At 41.4% G+C, this 25154-nt stretch overlaps 1 protein-coding gene across 5 annotated transcripts in view; it reads left to right on the top strand.

Annotated features, from left to right (window-relative positions):
- The window catches only part of LOC140466697 (troponin T, cardiac muscle isoforms-like), a 45358-nt gene that overhangs the window by 14464 nt on the left and 5740 nt on the right, over positions 1-25154 (top strand). For all 5 annotated transcript variants that reach the window (XM_072562169.1, XM_072562171.1, XM_072562172.1 and 2 more), the window contains 7 exons: positions 374-395; positions 9162-9219; positions 11256-11372; positions 13293-13370; positions 18526-18639; positions 19364-19476; positions 19911-20001. In XM_072562169.1, the coding sequence (XP_072418270.1) occupies positions 9190-9219; positions 11256-11372; positions 13293-13370; positions 18526-18639; positions 19364-19476; positions 19911-20001 (543 nt within the window). In that variant the 5' untranslated portion in view covers positions 374-395; positions 9162-9189. The remainder of the gene's footprint in view (positions 1-373; positions 396-9161; positions 9220-11255; positions 11373-13292; positions 13371-18525; positions 18640-19363; positions 19477-19910; positions 20002-25154) is intronic.

A 25154-nucleotide genomic window follows, 5' to 3' on the forward strand; every position in this document is an offset into this window, starting at 1 on the left:
GTTGTTTCTGATTTACAGCATTTGCAGTTCTTTTAGTTTTTATCTAAGACTGGTACCTTTTTTTTATTTTTGTTTATTTTATTTCCAGAATTTTAAAAATAAAATGCCTTTTTAAATTCTCAGGCTGGATTGGAACTTTTCCTGTTTATAAGACTGGACTTTTGAATTACTAGTCTGGAAATAAACCACTCCATGACCATAATGTGTATCACTCTTAAAATTTAGTGAGATTAAATGAAAATTAAGGTTTGCCGAATTTGGGATAAATGTATACATTCATAATTGTGAATAATTTGATGTTAGTTTTTGAATGTAATAGTCCAGCGATGTGTATTCACTAACAACGCCCTAGTTATGTTTTTCTCTATTACAGAAGAGACAAAACCAAAGCCAAAGTAAGTCATCAGTCTGAATGGAATTGGAATGTCTTGTGAAATCTGTCAAATAGGAAATGAGATTCTGGCAGCAAATTGCAAATGCCCAGCCATCTATTATATTGATCTCTTGATTCAAGATTTTCCTTTCATAAGTTCACCTGAATGCTATCAGATTGGCATGGCAGCTACCAATTCTTCTCCATGTGATATCTAATGAACTATGAGTGCGCACTGTGTGCCTGAGCTGGTGTCTGAATAGAAATTAGACGGTAAGATTTATCATTCTGTTCTCATTTATGCCAGATTTTAGCAGCCAAGGTGTGTAGCTCAAATGGGGAAATGTTCTATCTCTGTTGGACCAATTTTTATTGTGGGGTAGAATTAGGAAGTGCCTCAGCTGTGGGGCAGGCCCCATTGATTCCCACTTTGGACTTAATTATAAAGTACAATCTGAGGGAGCAGCAACAGTAATTAAGGCTTGAGGGAAGAGAGGCAAGAAAGTAGTTAAGTGAGTAGAAACTGGAATTTCTGGCCAACTGGTTATGTATGCTGCAAGAGACTATCCTTCATGGGTCTTCAATATGGAAGTATGGGTTCTGGTGCTGCCTAATGTAAGGAATGGCCACATAGCCTCACTCCATATTGGTAAAGTCTCTCAATGCCCAGAAATGCAGCTTGCTGCCTTTTTTGTAGGTCTTGATCCTACATCAATATTTTGCCTCAGCTCCTGTTTGGAATTTAATCTTTACCCCTGCTACATGCACTGAACCCCTCACATTCTGGGCACTCTAAAGTATACTTGGAGTGGCATGGTGGCTCAGTGGTTAGCACTGCTGCCTCACAGCGCCAGGGACCTGGGTTCGATTCCCGCCTCAGGTGAGTGTCTGCATGGAGTTTGCACATTCTCCCCGTATCTACGTGGGTTTCCTCTCACAGTCCAAAGATGTGTTGGTTAAGTGAATTAGCCGTGTTAAATTGCCCAGAGTGTTAGGTGCATTAGTCAGAGGGAAATGGGTCTGGGTGGGTTACTCTTCAGAGAGTCGGTGTGGACCTGTTGGGCCGAATGGCCTGTTTCCACACTGTAGAATTAGATTGTAATCTAATCTAATTACAGCACCCTGATTATTTCCACTCAGGAATATACCAGACGCTATTTGTGTATTCATACATAAGGCAGCATCAGCTTGTGCTCCCCTTGCTGTCCAGCTTCAGAAAGCAAAGGTTATATCTAGCTAGAAACAGTGTCTTCCCCCATGCTATCTTTGTTGTGCCATAATGTCCCAGTAGTGTTTTAGAAGCTCCAATACTGTGCCCACAGTCTGGTGCTCCTGGCCTTGGAAGTTGAAGGCTGGAGGAATCCTTTGTATCCTGAAGGAAGAAGGGAGCCTTCCAGTATCACAGACCATGACAGACATGGTGAGCATAGCAGAGACATACCCTCATGCCTGTGAACAGTCCTACGATATGCTGCACTCTGCCAAAGTGAGTTGCTTGGCATGAACACTTTTTTTGTTTCACTGATTGCCCTAATGTTTCAGACAGCAGTGTTACTCCTACCATGATCGAATAGGTGGTCTTGTGTGCGCAAGCATTCACAAATTGGCATATGAATGTAACCCACTACAACTTTGATGAAAGTCACTGGATGCAGGAGAGAATGACCTTTTAAATGCCTTCAGGTATTGTACGCTTGTTGGAAAAGAAGGCTCATGACGTTAAGGTGATGGTCAAAACCAAAGGTAGGCAATACACCCATGAGTGATTCATGTCATGGTGCCCTCCGAGACCAGTGAATTGGCTAAAGTAGGTGCTAGAAGTGGTGTTGGAGGTATCTTAGCACTTTTTTTAAATTATTGGGATTGATGGCAATGCATGAGGGAAATGGACGAACTATATTAGGAAGTTGGTGTAATGTGGAGCAGGAAGGATTAGTTGCAGAGGGGGGTTCTGCTGATGTGGTTGGAGATAATGACCTTAAGCTGCATATGCTGTCAAAAGATCCAAGGCTTGTCTTGTTTATCTGTTATCATTCTCTCATAAATCCCTTGACTATGCAACCACCTCCAGCATCAGGAGAAAGAGGAGATGCCAGAGGAAGCACCATGATGTTTGACTAGCTCAAACTCCGCCAACACTGATACTAGCATTTCAGAGGGATATGGCACTCAATTAGATTCAGTGGCATGTAGTAATGGGCACAACACTAGAGGGCAGGAGGAGACTATCTGTGCACAGCTCCGTTTGGAGGAAGGAGCGCAGAGACAGTTAGAGCCTTCAGAGTCACATAATGGAAAACAATACTTAAAGTAGCAGATGTATGGACCTCTAACGGAGAGTTCCCTGAGGCAATGTGCACTCTAGGAGAGGAGTCTGAACACTGATGAGCTTGACCTTGTCTTGAGGACTCCAAATCATGAACTCCAACAATGATAGAATGTTTGCCATCATCGAGTGACCCATGCTGCATCACTTCCAGTCCGTGCAAGAGCAACATAGAATCATAGAGATGAACAGCATAGAAACAGACCCTTCGGTCCAACTTGTCCATGCCGACCAGATATCCCAACCCAATCTAGTCCCACCTGGCCCATATCCCTTCAAACCCTTCCTATTCAAATACCCATCCAAATGCCTCTTAAATGTTGCAGTTGTACCAGCCTCCACCACTTCCTCTGGCAGCTCATTTCGTACACGTACAACCCTCTGCGTGAAAAAGTTGCCCTTTAGGTCTCTTTTATATCTTCCCCCCTCTCACCTAAACCTATGCCGTCTAGTTCTGGACTCCCCAACCCCAGGGAAAAGACTTTGTCTGTTCATCCTATCCATGCCCCTCATAATTTTGTAAACCTCTACAAGATCACCCCTCAGCCTCCGACGCTCCAGGGAAAACAGCCCCAGCCCAATCCTCCAACACTGGCAACATCCTTGTAAATCTTTTCTGAATCCTTTCAAGTTTCACAACATCTTTCTGATAGGAAGGAGACCAGAATTGTATGCAATATTCCAACAGTGGCCTAACCAATGTCCTGTACAACCACAACATGACCTCCCAACTCCTGTACTCAATACTCTGACCAATAAACGAAAGCATACCAAGCACCACCTTCACTATCCTATCTACCTGTGACTCCACTTTCAAGGAGCTATGAACCTGCACTCCAAGGTCTCTTTGTTCAGCAACACTCCCTAGGACCTTACCATTCAGTGTATAGGTCCTGCTAAGATTTGCTTTCCCAAAATGCAGCACCTCTCATTTATCTGAATTAAACTCCATCTGCCACTTCTCAGCCCATTAGCCCATCTGGTCCAGATCCTGTTGTAATCTGTGGTAACCCTCTTCACTGTCCACTTCACCTCCAATTTTAGTGTCATCTGCAACCTTACTAACTGTACCTCTTATGCTCGCATCCAAATCATTTGTGTAAATGATAAAAAGTAGAGGGCCCAGCACCTGAAGACTCAGTCGGTAGCCTCCGAGTATCACTGTGGAATACATGACAAGCTGTTTACTCTTGACAGGACTTTGGTGTTAGTGGCACAGAGTGGAGAACTGCTGCAGCCCATCAGCCAGCCCTATTAACATGCTTGAAAACCAACTCAGGATGAAGATGATACCAAAGACCATTTCTGCACCTTTTTGTCTTCAAAGGCTTACCCAGCCTATTTGTTCAGAGTTGTCCTCTCTAGTATGTGTCCTTGGAACCACAGCTGCCCCCTCATTACCTCAGGCAGGTTGCCTGAGCTGAATGCATGGAATGGAAAATTGCTATGCTTCCTTGATTCCTCTTCTTGGACAGACCTGAGGAGACTGCCTTCACCTCAGGCGACACCGAGTACCATGTTACTCATAAGTAAAGGACACTGTGTAGCCTCAATTATGGACTGCAGTGGTTCAAGAAGGTAGCCCCCTTCCTTCTCAGCAGTATCTAGACCTGGGCATGAATCAGTGGTGTCTAGAGCTGGACCAGCCGGTGACTCCCACAAGTGAAGAAATAAATAAAAGATGCTAATGGTTTCACAGTGGTATTGTACTTCACAATAAAAATGCAGTAAAGTCCCAAATATCCAGTAGCCATGCACCTGGAACTCTCATGGAGCCAGTAATCTGAAAAGCATTTCCCTAGTGCACGTTGTAGTACTCCTACAATGTAGTAGGCTGAGATGCAAAAGGAGATGAAGACCTGGCCAAAGTACAGTGATTGACTTATTGGAACAGGAGAAGATTTCCTTGCTCTGGGAACCAGTCATTTTGGTTGCCTCACTCTCGATCTTTCCCCTCTCTATCCCACCTTTTGATCAAAACCTCACTGATCGATTAGCACTTATGAGCAGTCTAGACCACTTGTTTTTAAAACGCATGGTCCCCTTGTGGCAGTGACTAATTGAGTGGTCCAGTCACCCCTACTATTTCTCATGTGACTGGCACTCCCTGCCCACACCCAACTCCCCATGCATGTTGGATACCAGTAATATTGCTCTAGCTACTTTTCCACATCGTCTAACTACAGTGCGGAGATTGTCTGTCTGAAATGAATGGGTGACCTGTCATTATTGAGTGATAGCTACAATTCTCAGGGAAATGGAATGCAACAGGTTCTTCCCAGTGATTGATGGAGACTGCAGCCTGGAGTCTCAGTAACAACAGGATAGAGTGAAAGATGTGTCCCAAGCACACACATTAGGGCAAGTTCAAGCCCTCATTCAGACTGCCAGTGTATGTGTGTACCCCTCATGGGACATGAACATCAAGGGTTATTTTGACTGTTTGGTTGCCATCTGTGGGTGTATTCACGGAAGCCATGCTGATCAGACCTCTCTGGGACCGACCTATCCTTAGTGGCTAGAGAAAGCTAGTGATACAATTTCAAGACTTTGTGGAACTCCATGATTCCATCACAGATCAGGAAGATATCCCATATACTGATACCTCCACTCCTTACAAATAATGTCACTGTCCTTGCAGACAATAAATATCATTGACCAATGAGGAACCTCAGTGAGTTGCTGTGTTGTATGTTGCACACTGCCTGTCACTGCGTAGCAGTCAGATGAAATTCAAAAGGAAGTAGCTGGTATGATGATCACACTTACGTCCAACTTGTGTCATCCACAGAGTGGAATTGCTAACTTACTGTTTCAGCAGTGGTATCCAAACCGTCTCTGCTCTCTCAGCTTGGGCGCATCCTTGAGGGAGCGGTTAGGTTTTTGCTTGGCACGAGGATTAGTTATTTACTGGTAAGTGCCAGGTCTAACATGCTCTCTGACAAAGGGGACCTGTAAAAGTATCTCATTGACAATCCCTGAACACTGAACCCAGAGTGGTTAACTTTGTAAAGCCAGCAGATGTCAAGGGCAGTGGTTGACATAGATACATTGAGTGAGTGGACAAAGGTCTGGCAGGTGGACTACAATGTTAATAAATGTGAAGTCATCCATTTTGGTACAGGTAACTATAAAAAGGATTATTACTTGAATGGTAAAAAGTTGCAGCGTGCTGCTATGCAGAGGGACCTGTGTGTCCTTGTGCATGAATCACAGAAGGTTGGTCTCCAGGTACAACAAGTAATTAGGAAGGCAAATGGAATTTTGTCCTTCATGCTAAAGGGATTAAGTTTAAAAGCAGAGAGGTTTTGTTGCAGCTGTACAGGGTGCTGGTGAGGCCACACCTAGAGAACTGCGTGCAGTTTTGGTCTCCTTACTTGAGAAAGGATGTACTGGCACTGGAGGGGTTGCAGAGGAGGTTCACTAAGTTGGTTCTGGAGTTGAGAGGGTCCTCTTATGAGGAGAGGCTGAGCAGACTGGGATTATATTCATTGGAATTCAGAAGAATGAGGGGAGATCCTATAGAAACATATAAAATTATGAAGGGAATAGATAAGATAGAAGTAGAGAAGATGTTTCCACTGACTGATGAAACTAGGACAAGAGGGCATAGCCTCACGATTAGAGGGAGCAGATTTAGGACTGAATTGAGAAGGAACATCTTCACTCAGAGTTGTAAATCTTTGGTATTCCTTGCCCATTGAAGTAGTTGGCGCTACTTCAGTAAATGTTTTTAAAGATAAGATAGATTTTATTTTTGAACAATAAACGATTGAAGGGATACAGTAAGAGGGTGGTAAGTGGATCTGAGTCCAGGAAAAGAACAGCTATGAGCTTATTGAATGGCGGAGCAGGCTCCAAGGGCCAGATGGCCTACCACTGCTCCTATCCTACCACTGTTCTTATTGACATTTTCTCTTGTTGGAGATGGTCATCTCCTGGGAGAACACAGCACTAATGTTTCTGGGTGCTTATCTAGCAACAGCTCACTAGGCAATGGATACTGAAAGTACAGTGAGATCCTTCAGGTTCCTGAACAGAACTGCCTCCATATTAGGTGGATCCTGATGACAATGGGGTCATGTACTGATCCAACCAAGAATATCTCTCAGGCTATCTCTCAATATCACACCATTCTCTCCATCGGCATTGCCATCTGATGTGATGGGGAACTGCAGACCCTCCTGAGAGCTCTGCATTCTTATCCCCGGATGTGAATGTCCCTTCATTGTGCCACACTGTGCAATATGGCAGTGTTATCCCCAGCGTCTCTGTAGGCAAGTACTGGAGGGCTCCTCCAAGTGTTTGAACTGCATATTTGAGAAGCCAGTATCATGCCCACTGATGCTCAGTCTGCATTCTACTAGGAGCACTCCATTCCTCATATCACTAACTCATTGTTCAATTGTGGACCAAAGAGCTTAATTCCAAAGGTAAGAATACGAGTGACTGCCCTTGATATCAAAGCATCATTTGACTGCATACGGCGTCAAGGAACCCAAGCAAAAACAGGAGTCAGTGGGAATGTAGGGTGGGAAACTTCCTCTTCTGATTGAAGTCATATCTCATACGAAGGCAAATGGCTGTGGTTGATGCAGGTCAATCAACTCAGTCCTAGAATATGGCCAAGGGAGTTTCTCAGGGCAGAGTCCTTTGTCCAACCATCTTTAACGACTTCATAATCCGGTAGGTAGGGATGTTCCCTAACATTTGCATAGTATTCAGCATTGTTCCTGATTCCTCAGATCCTGAAGCATTCCATATGCACCTGCACCAAAACCTGGAAAGAATCTAGGGTTGGGCTGGTGTGTGATGTGAATGTTTCTTGACATTGAAGTGCCAAGCAATGACCAGACTACTTGATATTTGATACATTACCATCACTGAATTCGCACTGCCAACATGCTGAGGTCACTATTGAGTAGAAACTGAACTGAAGCGACCATATAAATACTGTGGCTACAGAGGCTAGGAGTTCTGCGATGTGTAGCTCTCCTCCTAAAGCTTATCCACAGTCTAGAAGTCACACGGCAAGAGTGTGATGGAATACTGTCGACCTACCTGAATAAGTGCAAATCCAATAGCACTCCAGGAAGTAAAAGCCACCCAGAACAAAGTGGCCTGAATGATGGCTCCCTAACCACAATAAACATTTAAATTAAGCATTTTAAAGAAAAAATGGAAGAGGGACTTAATTTTCCCTTGTTTTCGGAAGCACTAATTGGGCAGCATGGTGATACAAGGGCAGCATGGTGGCTCTGTGGTTAGCACTGCTGCCTCACAGCACCATGGGACCTGGGTTTGATTCCGCCCTCAGGCAAATGTCTATGTGGAGTTTGCACATTCTCCCCATGTCTGTGCGGGTTTCCTCCCACAGTCCAAAGATGTGCATGTTAGGTGGATTAGTCCTGCTAAATTGCCCATTGTGTTCAGGGATGTGCAGGTTTGGTGCCTTAGCCAAGGGAAATGTTGGGTAACAAGGGAAAAAGGTAGGAGAATGGGTCTGGATGGAATGTTCTTCAGTGGGTTGTTAGGACTTATTGGGCTGAATGGCATGTCTCCACACTGTAGGGATTCTGTGAGATGAGACCAGAAACCAGTTTTCTTTTAATTGAGAGCCATCCTGAAGGTTAGTGAGTGTGTGGGTTTCTTTTAGCAAGAAGCAAGAGAGAAAAGACCCTGTATGTATAGCAGTACAGTTTAGCAGTCTCCAGAACAGTCAGGGGAAGAAAATGTTTTGAGTACTTTTAGAAGGAAAGGTAAGTTGGAAACTTTTAAAAATAAATATTTTTAGTTGTCCAAGGTGAAAGCTTACAACAAGGTTTGAGGAACGCCTGGTAAGGAATAAACCGCGTTAGCTGTTTGTTTTAGGGTCTCATGAAAATGTGTTAATTAAAGATGATAACATCTGGACATGCGCTGGAATGAAGCCGGGTAAACCATGCCATCTGAACAACGACCTTTAATGTAGGAACAGGGTGATCCTTCAGGCTGAGGGTTGTGAGTAAGGTTGATGTTGAGGGTAAACGTGTGTTTAATCTTTTTTTCTTTCTCATTTGACAAGGAGTTTTTACAGTATAACAGCTTTTTTTTTCTTTTGTGTGTAATATGGTCTATCTTTTTAAAACTGCATTTGCAACTGTATGAATATGTTCAGTGAATGACCACTGCTGTAAACAAATTGCAAAAAAGAAATTTTAGTGTTCTATCAAGCCAAATTTCATTCCGGGCTCTGACCTCTCTAATATTACCATCAGCTGGGATTATAACCTACTTCTTCATGTTTTGCAGCATTAAAAATCATAATAGAAATGTAAGTTGTTGTCATTGTGCATTATGGTAGTTTAAGTATGAATTGTAGTGACCGAGTAACTGATTACATCCTTCGTGCTTCCCTTGTATGTAATGCAGAAATTCAGTAATAATATTTAATCCCATTCTCTCCCTTTCCTTCTCTCTCAGGTTATTTGTACCAAGTCATGCTCCCAAAATGCCTGATGGTGAAAAAGTTGACTTTGATGTGAGTATATTTCTTCAATTGGGTTCACTTTTGTGGAGGGTGGTGCCTATGTGGTCTTGCCCACCAAGAGCAAGACAAATCAGGTAAATTAGATGTGAGGTTTGTCTGGTTGAAGTATAGTGCTCTTGATTTTCTAGTGACTTTTAGTTTGAATGACCTGAAAAATAGGCGTCCATCCCCCCCCCGCTGTATTCAGTTCTTTTGTCCTGTTTAGTAAGGTTGGAACTTGGACGTTCTTCCAATAGTCTTTTATATTTTTGAAACATTGCAAAAACTGAAGGTAGAATCTTATTAGAAATCGGCCAACTCTTCTCTTTTATCACGTTTTATGGAGCTGCTCTCTCTGTGAGCTCCGGCTAGTTTCATTGCACTATCTTCTAAATCTTGCCTGATTTACCCATGAATCGCACCCTCTGTTGCCTATTCTTGTCTAATGCTGTGTTGCTGTTCCATTATCACCACTGTGAATATACTGTCAACATGCTTGAGCTTCTACCCCTTGTTCACAACATTGTTTTGTCTCCCAAGATGCTAGTGGTATCTACATGGGCTCTGAGGCCAAGACACTGACTCTGCAAGACACCTTCCTCCTCCACCTGAAATGAAATTTATAAAGACACATTGGATGGCAATGTGGGCAGTTTCACAGCCTGTGGTGTTGACAGGGAGGGATTCCAAGAAGGGAATCTGTGCATATGAGGTTCACCAATCGTAAGAGGTTGAGCCTGAGACAATCTATTACAGGAGCGAGTGCTATTTCCTTCCATTGTGCTTTTGACATCTAGAAGCTCCTCACTGGATATTCTCCACTTCCTCACCATTGCAACATCATTCATGGACTGGGAAAAATCCACTGAGGTTTTTTATCTTCCAGTCCTTTTTTGAAATGTAAACAAATTTTATCCTTTCGCCTTACTTAGTTATTAAACTGATTCATTTATTTATTTCCACAATTTAAACTCTATAATGCAATATTCAACTTTTTAAAACTACAGTTAAGCACAAACTTGTAGATCGCTGGCTGACTTACTTTCTGGGCAATGAAGATACAGTAGTATTCCCTTAGCCACTCCCTACCTCCCCTTTCCCTGAGTCAGTTAGCAAACACTGGGCAAAAAGGTGGTAAGATTCTGCCCATTAACTGTGGTTTTCTCTCCACAGATGCTGCCAGGCCAGCTGAGTATTTCCAGAACTTTCTATTTCTATTTCAAATTTCCAGCATCTGCAGTATTTTGCTTTATCATTAACACTGTTCACTTCCCCACGCATAAAAGAAAACAAAACACAATTAGGAATTGATACTTTGTTCATTGTAAATATACTAACCAAGCCTGGGATTAAATCTTTCATTGCTGAAAAATGTGTTGCTGGAAAAGCGCAGCAGGTCAGGCAGCATCCAAGGAGCAGGAGAATCAACATTTCGGGCATAAGCTGCCTGACCTGCTGCACTTTTCCAGCAACACATTTTTCAGCTCTGATCTCCAGCATTTGCAGTCCTCACTTTCGCCCATTAAATCTTTCATTTCCTGTCGAAACGTATGTTCTCCCTTTCGTTTATAACAATATAATGAAATTTAAAGTGGACGAAAAGATTTACTTTTTTTCTTGAAACAGAGACATTGGTACCAGCAATAAAACATTCTGGTAACTGATTGTACTGTTTCTTTACTCAAATAATAGTTCATAAATAAATTCTTCAGGGTGATTAATTCAGGTATAAAGTCAAAGATATTTTAAAATCAGCCATGATATAGAACCTGTTTCCTTACTTAAGGTTCTCCTATGATTTTTATCTTCTTTGCAAAATTACACACCTCTGGACATATGTGTTTGCTGTGAGCAATGTGCATCGGTTATGACTGTGCCCCAGTAACTAGCACTTTTTTACTGCTGGACAAGACTTCATGCTGAGCATCTACTTTTGTAGAGTTAGCCCTATATTGTACAGCTAGGTCACTTTCTAAAGGAACAGTTCCCTTACATAGCTGATAGTGAAGGCCTTTGAATAACTATCAGTGTTATGTTCTTGCCCACAGGACATTCAACGAAAACGTATGGAAAAGGATCTGTTGGAACTGCAAACTCTCATCGAAGCCCATTTCGAGAGGAGGAAAAAGGAGGAAGAAGATCTTGTTGCTTTAAAAGAGAGAATTGTACGGTTTGGTTTAAATGCTTTATCTATAATGCTATTGTTTAAGAATGCTGATTGTTGCACGGTAAGTGTCTATCATTGCCAAGTGTTGAACTTGCTTGATGCAACCAGTTTCCTAGAAATTTCAGAGCAGCTATACGGTAAAGTCTTGAAGTTGTGATTTGCTCTCTTTGCTTAAAGAAGAGTTAGAATCATATAGTAACCAAAGAATCCCAACAGTGTGGAAGCAAGGCCATTTGGCCCATCAAGTCCACATCAGCTCTCCGAAGAGCATCCCACTCCCCCAATGCCACTAACCCTGCATTTCCCATGGCTAAGCCACCTAGCCTGCACAGCCCTGGACACCATGGACAATTTTAGCCTGGCTATTCCACCTAATCTGCACATCTTTGGACTGTGGGAGAAAAGCAAATTTAATATTAATTTGCAAAGTACCTTTTCAAATGATTGTCACTTAAATGGGTACCGTTATTAAGCCCTCATTTTGTGTGGAAAAATGAAATGTTTAATTTTCAGAGTCTTCTGTGTTAGCTTTAAGTGTCACAAAGTGGAAGAAACAGACTACAGAATTGCTTAGAGTATCCAGTGCAGGATTCCATGCCCAATCCTCCCACTGGTACACCCATATATCAACAGTTTTGTGTTATAAATGTAAACTTTGCATTTAACATTTGGTTGTATCCAGCTCTAAGGCAGTCAGCCAGTCGTCTTGGGGTTTTGGTAAATATCACCAACGTCTTGTCCGCCTCAATTCAGAGAATCAATTATTATCTGAAGACCCAAACCTAGATCAAACAGTTTGGTTCTAATGGCTCAAGAGTTGAATGGAGACTGTGTCTGTATATCCACAGGATGTTGGAGCCAAGTATAACAAATGTTTTATCAAGCAAATTTCAATTATGAACTAATGCCGGTGCCAGATGTAAAAACATAGCGCACGCACGATTTGCCAACTAACCCCACAAAAATGTACTCTTTATTTCAATTCTTGCTGATCAAATCATAGTTCCCTGACACTTATGGTGCTTAAAAATCTGAGTACGCTTTATGTAATTTAATCAATAATTCTGTGTGTGCTTTGTTCCAGCAGCTGCTGTGCAGAGGATGAGCATTTGCACAGGCAGAGACTGTTTCTATGTGTTAGAATAGCAATTACTGTCAGTATGGTAGAGTTCATGAATTTTATGCTCAAAATTTGAAGCCCTAGTCCAGAGTCTGTATCATGTCTGTAGTTTCACTTCATATGCAAATTCCAAGAGGTATCATCTGCCTGTTGGAGGGTCAGCAGGAGTCCCATGTCACCTCCTATTGCTTTCTGTATAACGAGCCTCCCTGATTTGCTACTGGGTTAATACCAGTGACAGTCAGATGAGCACTAACTGCTCACTTGAAGGTGGGAAGATAGTTAGAAAGCCGTCTGCCACCCTTGCACCTGTTTTCAAAGCCCAGCTCCATTAAACCTGCGACAGGGAGGACACCAGCTTCTGCTGCATGTGGCTATTCAAAACAGCAGGCACCCATTCCTAAGATTGCAAAATCCCAGAAGAGCCTGGGGTTCACTTGCAGTTAGTCATGGTGCAGGCTGTGTTGGAAAGTCATGTGATGACATGTCAACTGTCTGAAATGGTAATCCTTTCATGAGGTTGACACCAAACTACCTGGCAGCTTATGAAGATATGTCTCAAATATCTTACTGATGTGTTTTCCATAGAAAGGCTGACTTGCATTAATGTAACATTTGGTTATTTTTCATTTTTCAGAAATAGCTGTTCATGTTCATTTTAATGAATTGTAACTGTCTGTCGTATGTAGTGATCATGGACCAGTATATATCTCTGCTACATTGCAGTTTATGTGAAGCATTCTTGTACCCAATTTTTAAAAATCATTTTATAACTACTTCCAAATGAAATATTCACAGGAGAAGCGCAGGGCAGAAAGATCTGAGCAGCAAAGAATCCGAGCTGAAAAGGAAAAGGAGCGGTTGAACCGAGCTGCTGTAAGTTTTTTGTGCAGACATCATGAAGGCCTTGCATTGAATTGTTATGCATTCCCTCCCCATCCAATGGCAAGGAAAGTATTTTTAAAAAGTAGGAATAATACACAATCAGTGAATATTGGGAAAGATCAGCATTAAATCCAGTTTTGTTGGAGGCCTAGGATGAGTTGCTGGTCACCTTCTGGCTTGGCGACATGAGACTTGATATCATACATCTGCAGAGCCTAGCAAGAGGCAAAAAGCTCAGCCAAACAGTAGGATTTTTCAGCTCTTCCTGCTAATCTATTTCAGCCTGTCCCTGCCTGGGGTTTCTCAATTCATTTCCGTTCCAGACAGGAGAACTCAATGTTAACCAAATAGATATCATGTCTCATGTCGCCAAGCCAGAAGGTGACCAGCAACTCATCCTAGGCCTCCAACAAAACTGGATTTAATGCTGATCTTTCCCAATATTCACTGATTGTGTATTATTCCTACCTTTTTTTTCTTTATTTATCCGCCCTGTTAGTTGGTCATAACAAGGCTCAGTTTAGGATTCCCTTCTCCCAGTCACAAGTGGAAATTGTATTTAAAGGGGGATAATTTAATCAAGGTGTTGTGAATTAAGAAAAACTGTTTTTTTTATTAATTACTAACTGTAAGAAGAAATATTAATGCAGCACATGTATGCACAGATTGGAAATAAGAATGGCATCCAAAAGGATAAAAGTTTTCCAAAAATATATGGACAGTGTCTCATATCTTTCATGTTGCAGTGGAGGTTATTAGTTTCATTAATATTGGAAGGTGAATATTTGGATTGATGAACAATAGCTTTGCAGAGGGTTGAGATTCTGTTGTCCTAATGCCTTTTGACTGTGATTCAGGGTGACTGAGAATCCTGTTTCCTTTGTGATAATCTTCTTCAGGAAAGTTCATCACCTGCAGTGTAGGGGTAACTAGGAGATAGTTTTTTTTGAGCCATGACCTCCATGGCACACTAACACTTGGATACAGGCAGCTGTACCGGGAAGATTCCATTCCACTAGTTCACTCCGGTAGATATGCTCTTTAAGCACCTGTTCTTCTGTTTCTCCATTTGAAGAATACACAAGGTATGTCTGCAGATTAAGATATAATCTGGAGGGGATAGGGGTGGCTTGCTGTTAAGCAGGAGATCAATCGTCTCTCTTCACTTTGGTAATTGCAAGAGACCACAGTAAAGTCTGTTTGAAGTATCTTTGAAAATGTAGGTGTTTAATTCTATTGGCCACTCACTCAGCAAGCATTTAATTTACATTTACCCAGGGCGGAAAGATCTGGGCAGCAAAGAATCTGAGCTGAAAAGGAGAAGGAGCAGTTGACTGAGCTGCTGTACCATTTTTGGCTGTAACCGTCTCCTTTTCTTATATATGACACATTTTGAAATCAAAAGTTAAAAATGTCCAGAGCACTTTGGGGTTCTGACTGTTGTCCTCACACCAAGTGGGTCACTCTTCTGGTCTCACAAGCAATAAATGCTCTGGTTCCTCGGAGGTCACTAGCGTATTCAATACCCCACATCCTCTCTGCTTGATTCTCATGTGCACTGTGTCTGCTCTGTGTTTTATGTATTTGATTTCTGTTAACAATCACTCAGCAAGCATAGGATTCCCTTGTATGTTTGATTTGACTTATTGTCACGTGTACCTAAGTACAGCGAAAAGCTTTGTTTGTGAGCAGTACAGGCAGATCATTGTAAGCAAGGACATACAAATCATAGGGTGAGAAAAAACTTGGATAGAGTGCGGCATATACGTTAAGTCACATAGGATGTATGTGAGGCAAGATCAACATTATTTGAAGTTAGAAAGTCTATTCATCAGTCTAATAACAACAAGAACAAAGCTGTTCCTGAACTTGCTGGTGCATTTGTTCAAGATTCTATACTTTCTGCTTGATGGAAGAGGTTGTAAGAGATCATTACTGGAGTGGGAGGGGTCTGTGACGTTGGCAGCTTTTCCACAGCAGCATGTGTGAGTGGAGTCCATGGATGGGAGCTGAAAAATGTGTTGCTGGAAAAGCGCAGCAGGTCAGGCAGCTTCCAAGGAGCAGGAGAATCGACATTTCGGGCATAAGCCCTTCTTACACCCGAAACGTCGATTCTCTTGCTCCTTGGATGCTGCCTGACCTGCTGTGCTTTTCCAGCAACACCTTTTTCACCTCTGATCTCCAGCATCTGCAGTCCTCACTTTTTCTCCATCGATGGGAGGCTAGCTTCCATGTTGGTCTGGGCTGTGCACACAATCTTCTGTAGTTTCTTACGGTCCTGGGCAGAGTAGTTGCTGTACCAGGCTGTTATGCACCTGGACAGCGTGCTTTCTGTGGTAAGACTGTAAAAGTCGGTGAGGGTCTTCATGGATAGGGTGAATTTCCTGCTCCAACTGAGGAAGGAGGCATCATTGTGCCTTCTTGATTGTTGCACCTAAATGAGAAGTCCAGGGCAGGTTGTTAGTAATTGTCACTCCTTTCATCACAATCCTCTCCATCTCTACTCTGATGTAGATGGGGGTGTGTTCGCCTCTTTTTTTTTCTTTCTGAGGTCAATGATCAGATATTTTAGTTTTGATGACATTTAGAGAGTGTTTGTTCTCATTGCACCAGGTCACCAAGCCCTCTAACTCCTTTCTGTATTCTGACTCATCATTGTTCGATATCCATCCTACCACGGTGTCCTCAGCAAACTGGTAGATGGTGTATGCTCATAACACTGGCTTCTCAGGTTCTTGGAAGCTTATATTGATTAAATATTGGTATAACCAATTAGAGCCAATCAATGAAAAATCTTGTGGCACAATGGTAATGTCCCTATCTCTGAGCCAGGTGACCCAGATTCTAGTCCTGCCTTCTCCAGATATATGTAATAGCATTTCTAAACCAATCTAATTTAGAAAATAACTGAAATTGCAAATGAATAAAACCAAGCAAAGTAGCAGCTATTCAAAATCACATTTTGCATATGTTTAATCAATCAAGCATAATAAAAATAGATAAAACAGCAGACTAACATCAATCACTTAGATCAATTAAATTGTCATATTATGCCCTGAGCTAACACTAATTGACATTTAGATATTTGGAGCTAGTGAGCAATTGGTTGAAACTTTAGTTTTATATTAAGCTCACAATAACATCAAATTTTACTGGATTTCTGAACATGTTCTGCCTTTGGTCTTCAAGGCTTCAGGTTTTTGTGGAATAAATCACTGGCATTTATTATGTTTATGGTTAGAGTTATATTTTAATGTTTTTAAGACCGCTATATAGAGACTGAAAACACTTTTTTAAAAACTTTCTGCAATACATAGTTCCTTTTCTGTACTCATCTTTGTTTTGGAATGTTGACCTTATACATATGGTACACATTGGGAGGCAAATTCCTTCCTGAAGTTTGGACAGAATTGTGATGTGAATATAAACTTTACTGGAATTGTATATAACTGAGGTGCTGAATATTTCCTGAATTTAATTAAATAGCTACTAAGAGAGTTCTTGTGGCACAATGATAGTGCCTCTGCCTGTGAGCCAGGAGGCCCATATTCAAGTCTGGCCTTCTCCAAATATGTATAATGGTATCTCTGAACAGAGTGGGTTTTTTTTTTATTTTATTCACTTTCAATTTCAGCTATTTTCTTAATCAAAGTAGCATCTATGCAAAATGCATTTTGCAACCAACAATACAAAGAGTAAATTGGAACCCTAATAATTCGCATGAATTACATTGAAGCATCCAGATTCTAATGGCGCAGCTGAACATTATCTTTTAAAAAACACTTATTTTTCAGTACAAGATAAATTCAATATCATCTTATTGCTGATCATCAGCAAAGTGATGAAAAGGGGTAATTAACAGTGGTATCAAATAGTACTTGCTCAGAATTACCCTGCCTATTGAGGCGCTGTTTGGATTCTGCCAGGGCTTCTGAGCTCCTGATCACATTACAACCTTAGTCCAAACATGGACAAAAGAGCTGACCTCCAGAGGTGAGAGTGACTGAACTTGACATCAAGGTCTCACTTTAAGTATAGTATTGAGAAGTCCTAGCAAAATTGGGTCACTGGGAATTTGTTGAGGTGTGGGTTGGAATTTTAATCTTTGGTGTTTGGCTTTGTATTTAGTGCAAAGAAAGATGGTTATGGGTGTTAGAGGTCCATTAATTCTGCTCCAGGACATCACAAGGTAATGTTCTAGGCCCAAATGTCTTCAGCTGCTGCAAAGACCTTTCCTCCATCTTAAGGTTAGAATTGGCGATGCCACGATGATTGCTCAATGTTTAGCACCATTTACAACTGAGATACTGAAGCAGTTTGTGTCCTTTTAATGCAGGAAATGGACAGAATCCAGTTTGAGCTGACAAGCAGCAAGTGACATTTGGGCCACACAGTGCCATGCAATTTCCATTTGCAAAATGAGAGAAATTACCCATTACTCCTTGACTTTCAATGGCATTGCCATAGCTGAACCCCCACTATTATTCTCCCATTGACCAGAAACTGAACTGGACCAGCCTTAAACACTGGTTACAAAACCCATTTAGATGCCATGAAATCTCTATTGAGTAACTCAAGAAGCTGAGCACCATCCAGGACAAAGCAGTCCATTTGCTTGACATCCAACCACTCCCTTCACTATTGATACACAATGACAGCTATTAATAGCATCTACAAGATGTACTACAATATATTATCCTTTCATGGCACCTTCCAAACCTGTGCCTCTTTCACAAGGAGGACAAGGGCAGCCTATACATGGGAAAATCTGCAAATGCACCCCCAAGCCCCATACCATCTTGACTTGAAACTTTATTACTATTCCTTCACTATCATTAGAGCAAAATCCTGGAACACCTTTCCTAACAATCATGTGATGTCCCTATAGACCAAATGGTTTAGGAATGTAGCCCACACAGCCTCTTCCAGGTAATTAACAAGGGGAATTGTGGTGTTCAAATCCTATGAGTGTTTTTTTTAAAATTAATGTATTCCGTACTGGGAATCACAGCACACATCAGGAAGTGCAATGTGCACACCCAGCCCGAGTACTCTCAAATTCTGCAAAGCTGTGCACCAAGAACAATAACAAACCAAAATAAAACACTGTTTACTTATTAAGTTTTTGAAAATTATTGTTCCCCAGGAAGAAAAGGCAAGAAAAGAAGAGGAGGAACTTCGGAAAAAAGCAGAAGAGGATATGAAGAAGAAGAAGGTTTTGTCGAATATGGCACTGCATTATGGAGGCTACCTACAGAAGGTATGCGATGTTGTGATTTAACACTGTCTGTCGTTAACATCTATTTGTGTGAACAAGGTCAATTGTTGTTCATGTTGTTACTGTTAGAAATTCCTATGCTTGAATCTAATTATGTTAAAGAAAATTCTATTGCTTTTATAATTTGAGAGATAATTACCATACAAACAAAAAACAAGATGTAGTGCTTCAAACCTGCTTCACCATTCAGTAAGATCATGGCTGATCTGATTTTAACCTTAACTCGATTCCTGCATATCCCAAACTTTAATCCCCTTGGTAATTGAAAATCTATCGACCTCTGCCTTAAGGCAATTTCAAGATCCTGCATCCACTGCCTTTTGAGGAAGGGAATTCCAAAGAGACAGTAATCTGAGAGGGGCGGAGGGAAAGAAAATGTTTTCAATGGTGACACCTAGTTCTTGATTCTCCCACAAGAGGAAACATCCATTTGGTTAAGTCCCCTCGGGATCTTCTATTTTAATTAAGTCACCCCTAACTCATCTAAACTCGTCTGGCCTTTCCTCATAAGGCAATCTGTTCATTCCAGTAAACCTTCTCTGAACTGCTTTCAATGCATAACGTCCTTCCATAAGTATGATGACCAGCACTATACCCAATCCTCCAGATGAGGGCTCACCAATTTTACAAGCATTTTGTGTATACGCTCGGTAGAATGGATATGTTTTGATGGCAAGTCATTACAACCAAATTTCTGCTTCGATAGACTGAAATCCGTCGAAGTGGCAGGAAGCAAACAGAGAGAGAAAAGAAAAAGAAGATTCTGGCAGATCGACGCAAACCTCTTAATACAGAGAACCTTAATGAACAGAAACTCAAGTAAGTGCTTGCCGGTGAAATTGACGTGAACTGGCAAAAAAATAGTTGCTGTAATTTGTAGCTTAGCACAAGTGCTGTCAGAACCAACTAACCTTTTATCAGTTTGTTAACTGCGACAAATGCTAACAGCTCTTGCTAATGTGTCCCTGGTCCCTCTGCCACCTGTGTACGATGTAGCATCCTTGTTCAGCTCTCTGTAGTCCAGGAACCAAAGTAACATTTTCATTGTTTTCCAGCCCCCTTACCATTTCCGCCAAACTGAAAGCTAACACTGCATTTTGTGAAATTGGGTTCCTTGAAAATATTGTGAGAAAAGGTGTAAAGTATTCCTAACTCTGCATGCGTTGAATGAAGATGTTGGTCTAAGTACACCTATATGTCCGTAGAAGAATATACATCAGATACAGATTGTCATAATCTCTATTACCATTTAGAGAGAAAGCGCAGGAACTGGCAGACTGGCTGCAGCAACTTGAGGGAGAGAAATTTGATCTATGTGAAAAACTGAAGAGGCAGAAGTATGAAGTATGTACAATTTTCACATTGTTTGTTCTGACATTATTCTTTGTTAGAATCGTAAAACGTTTCAATACAGAAGGATGTGACTCATCGCATTTTTGTTAATGCTGGCTCTCTCAATAAAGCTGTTTTCCTGCCAATTTGAAAGATTTCTGCTTAACATATCTGCATTGCCTAAACGTGTGTCTTTGAGGGACCAAAGAGGCTCCATTTCTGCTTGTTAACTTTGTAATTAAGGTTTCTCTACTGCACACCGAGGGCTGACTCATTCAGACCGTCCATCTCCTAAGGCGGGATTGTGTCCCACTCCTGGGAATGAAAGGAAAGATGGTCAGGGCACATTAATCAGGTGGGAGGCCAACATTCAGAATCCCGGTGGTGGGATGAAATTTCACAAGTTAGTGCTCCTGAGCTTTAAAGGTAAGTCAAGTTCCAGCTGGCAAGGCAGCATTTATTTATATCTCATAAATGTTCAATAAAAGGCTGGCTTGCCATAATTAAGTTCCCTGTCCCAATTTTACTTTTTTTGATGAAATGAACAGTACAGTCATTCAGGTACCTGACTCTGCATATATGTGGTGTGAACCTGGCATGGTACTCTTCTTCCTGGTCTTTGGAGTAAGTATTTTCTGCTTTGTTCTTGTTCGAGAGTGCCTGTTTATGAATGCCATGCAGCAGACTGTCAGCTAGAGAAGGCTTGGGGGATGAAAGGGGTGAGAGGCTGAAGTATGATGTGGATGTGTATGATAGGAGGATAGCTGAGGGTAGCAGTCTGACTGGGGAAATCATACCCTCCTAGAATCCCTATCGTGTAGGAAGAGGCCATTTGGCCCACTGAGTCTTTTCTGACTCTCTGAAAACTCGCTCATCCAGACCCAACCCCATAACACTGCATTGGGGTGGCTAACCCACCTGACCTACACATCCCTGAATGCTATGGGGCAAATTTGTTTAGCATTGCCAATCTGCCTAACCTACGCATCTTTGGACTGTCGGAGGAAACTGGAGCACCCCACAGAAACCAATGCAGACACTGGGAGACATTGCAAACTTCACACAGTTGTCTGAGGCTGGGATCAAACCTTGGCAGTTGAGGCAGCAGTGCTAACTACAAGCCACTGTGCTGCCCTAAGAGAAGGGTGAAGGGCCAAAAAATTGAGCCTGAGGCATTGAAAAGCACCAGGGCCTTCAATATATGTCAGTGCCTGCCCAATATTTGAGCCACACCTGGCTAGCTAATGAGCCAAGCTGCACGTGATCTCCAGACAAAAGCTAACTAGAAACACATCCCTCTTCAATCCTGCCACCCAACTTAGACTAAAGCAGATGATTCTACACCTAATGCCTGTCCTGTTTTTTAAAAAAAAATTGTCTTGTTGATCATTGTAACTCTGATCAAGCTATATGTTTAGAAATATAATTAACACAAGGCCAACCTACTTTTCTGGAAAGCCATTATTAAAAATCATTTATGAGATGTGTGCATCACTGGCCCAGAGGGCAATTAAGAATCAATCACATTGCTGAGAGTCTGGAGTCACATGTAGGCCAGACCAGGTAACGGTGGCAGTTTCCTTCCCTACAGTGAACCAGATGAGTTTTTCCAACAATCAGCAATGGTTGTATGGTCACCATTACATTTTTAATTCCAAATGTTTATTGAATTCAAATTGCACCATCTTCCATGGCAGGATTCACACATGGGTCCCCAGATATTATCTGGGTCTCTGGATTAATAGTCCAGCGATAATACCCACTAGGCTATCACTTCCTCAACATGAGGAAATAAATGTAGTTCTGGAGTTTATCGGTAGTTTTCTAAAACATTCTGCAAATAGTTTTTGCCAATGAATTTGGGGTTCTGTGCATACGCTGGAAATTCTATCTGCTATGCTGTTTAAACACATTCTGGGGTCGTGTATTTGCATACAAATGTAGGGCATAACTACGACACCTACTTGACTTAACAGAACTGAAAGAAGTTTGCTAGTCTTGTAAGTTGTGAATTTTTACAACTTTCTGTAGTTAGAGTAGCCCTAAAATAGATTTCCCATCCTAGAGCTCCTTGGTAATGCTAGATTCTAGTAACTGATCTTGAACCCCTTATGGCCTGGACACAAATGCCTGCATTATGAACTTCTTAGATTGTCAGGCCATGCAAATCAATCAGCCTTTCAAGACAAAAAAATTTGGCAGTGGCAGATCGAGTTTAATATCGAAGTCTTTGCATCGCAGTTGAGCTGACCAGGTCACAGTAATCTTACACAGGTTTGCAGGTTGTGGGATTCAGCTCTATTGACATTAAAACTGATTCACCTAATCACAGCTTAGGCAGTCTTACTTCACTTCCCAGTTCCTTAGTACTGTATCTGACTGCACCTTAAATCATTCAGCCATTCTGGATGAGTATCATTTGAACAAAGCAATAGAAGCTGTTGAATTGAGCCTTATTTGCACTGACATAGTACACCTTGCATGCTCCATTGACCAATTGACTTCGCCTATTGTAGGGCCTCTCCAATATTATCACTTCTACAACTGCTCAGTTAGAAAAGAAAACTACACTTTGGGGATAGAATTGATAAAGTGGTTCTGCCACCGTGTGTCTTCTAGTGACAATTATTCTCATAATTGCTTTTTGTCTGATGTACTTTCTTAATTTCTTTTATTGAATGAGTAAATTGTGCTGGAGAAATTGCCGGTCCAGAGAGTTGAAACGATAACACTGTTTCTCTCTGTACAGATGTACCAGACCTGCAGAGTTTCTCCAGCATTTTGTTATTTTTTTTCCAGACTTTCAGCATCTGCAATAGTTTGCTTTTCGATAATTAAAAAAAACTTGTTTGTTACTTAAGCATCCAAAATCTCAACCTATTGAAGAAATAGAGTCATACATTATAGAAAGAGGCTATTTGGCACATTGTCTGTGCTAATTATTTGAAAAATCTATCCAATTGTTCATTAGACTTGAGGAGTTGGGAGCAGAAAAGGTTTTTTGGCCTCCCTGCACTGCTCTGTCATTTGATAAGATTTTGGCTGGTCTGATTGTGGCAACAACTGCACTACCTGTCTGCCTTCCATAAGCCATCTGAATATATACTCACTGGGATAAAGAATTCTTTAAATCAGCATCCAAGAAAACCTAATTCTACTTATCTCCGGTCTTAAATGGGAGATTCCAATTTTTTTTAACTGTCCCTGGCTCTCAGCGGCCCCAGGATAGGAACGAGCCACTCTGCCAAACCTCTTGGGATACTATGGTGTTTTGAAACTCCCAAAAAACTGGCAAAATTAACTCGTGACAGCCCTTTAAAGCAGCGTTGAACGGAAATCAAAATTCCAACACAGACTTATTAAATTTAAATTGCACCTTGAAGGAAGATGGAGCATTCCAGCCCCTGTAACACCCGCCAGTCAAGGAAACCCTCATGTACATGCAGACTCTGCCCTGTCACTCCTTTGGAGACGTGAACATTGGTGTAATCATGAAAGTAAAGTTTCTTTCCTATGGTCCCATTGCCTCCGCCTATTAATGGTCACCTCTTTCAAGCCCAGTCGTAAACTCACAAGGACATCCTCCAATCTGCCTTTCCTCTCTGCACCCCACTTTCAAACAGAGGGGCTGCTCCCTTGTACAGCCTGTCTAAATGCGAAACACCCACTGGAACTCACTTATATATTTCAATAAGGTCATCTCTCATTCTAAACTAGATACAGGTCTGACCTTCTCGACCCCCTCTTCTGCTAATTAATTCATCCCACAAATCTCATGTGAACTTTTCTGAAGTAGCCCACAATTTTCATACTCCATTTCCCCTTGCAATAAAATATCAACATTCCATTTGACTTCCTAATTACTTGCTGTAACTGCATACTAAGTTTGATTTACCAAGATTCACCTGTTACTTCATTCTGCAGTTTCCCTGTACCTAAATATTTATCTATTTTCCTGTTAAAGTTGACATGCTCACAGTTTGCCACGTTCTACCCTATCTGCTATTTTTTCCTACTGCCTTAACCTGACTGTATCCCTTTTCATACACCTTGTGTGTACTTAAATTATTAGCTCATCCATCTTTGTGTCATCAGTAAATTTAACAAAGACAGTTCTGTCCATTTTCCAGATCATTGATATTGATTATAAGTAGTTGAGGCGCCAGTGCTAATCCCGACAATATTCAACTGGTAACAGTTGGTCAACCAGAAATGACCTTCTTAGTCCTACTGTCCTTTTCCTGTCAGCTAACCAATCCCCTCCTTGCTATTATGTTTGCCCCATATCCCATGAACTCTTTTGTGCAGCATCCTTTTTCTTGGGATACCTTATTCAATGTCTTTTGGAAATCCAAACACATTACACCCAGAGGTTCCCCTTTTCCAATATTGTTTATTTCCTCAAAGAATTCCAACAGATTAGTCAAAAATGATTTTCCTTTCATGAAACCACATTGCCTCTGCCTCTGCCTCTGCCTGATCACCAAAAACATGCCTTGCTATAAGCTCCTTCATAATCCGTTGTAGTGTTTTCTCAATAACCTATTACACCAACTGGCCCTGTTTCCAGTTCCTTGCTTTGTACGTGCACAATTCCCTTTTGAAAGTTAAGATAGAATCTTCCTCCTCTATCTATTCTGTGTATTTCGGCTCATCATCATGTACCACAAGTGCATACTTCTAGTCTCCCCTCTGTTACATTTGCCAATTATCTTCAACTTAATTGTTCTTGCCATTGAACCGGTCAGTGAAAGATTGAATAAGACAAAATTACTATCAAAATCCAATGATTAAATCCCCGTTAATTTTCTCAACAGAGGAAATTTCCAACTTCTCCAGTGTCTTCCCATGATTGAAGTTTATTTCCCTAGTTTTTTTTATTTTTATCTAGAGCAATATGGGATGAGGAACAAGATGCTAGTCTTGCTAGTGCTGCCCTTTTAGAAAGAGTTACTAAATAGTAAATCGCCTCTGCACCCTTTTATAGGTCAAGACATCAAACCTAAACCTAGAATTGAATATAGGTACCAGCTGAGTCCTGATAATTGATTTTATAAAATCATAACAACACACCTTTTTGTTTTTGAATTCTTGTACCTCTATTTATAAAGCTCTTAGCCTGTATTCTTTTTAGCAGGTTTCTCAAATTGTCCAATCACCTTGCC

Source organism: Chiloscyllium punctatum, chromosome 44 (genome assembly GCF_047496795.1).
Source record: "Chiloscyllium punctatum isolate Juve2018m chromosome 44, sChiPun1.3, whole genome shotgun sequence".
Lineage (NCBI taxonomy): Eukaryota > Metazoa > Chordata > Chondrichthyes > Orectolobiformes > Hemiscylliidae > Chiloscyllium > Chiloscyllium punctatum.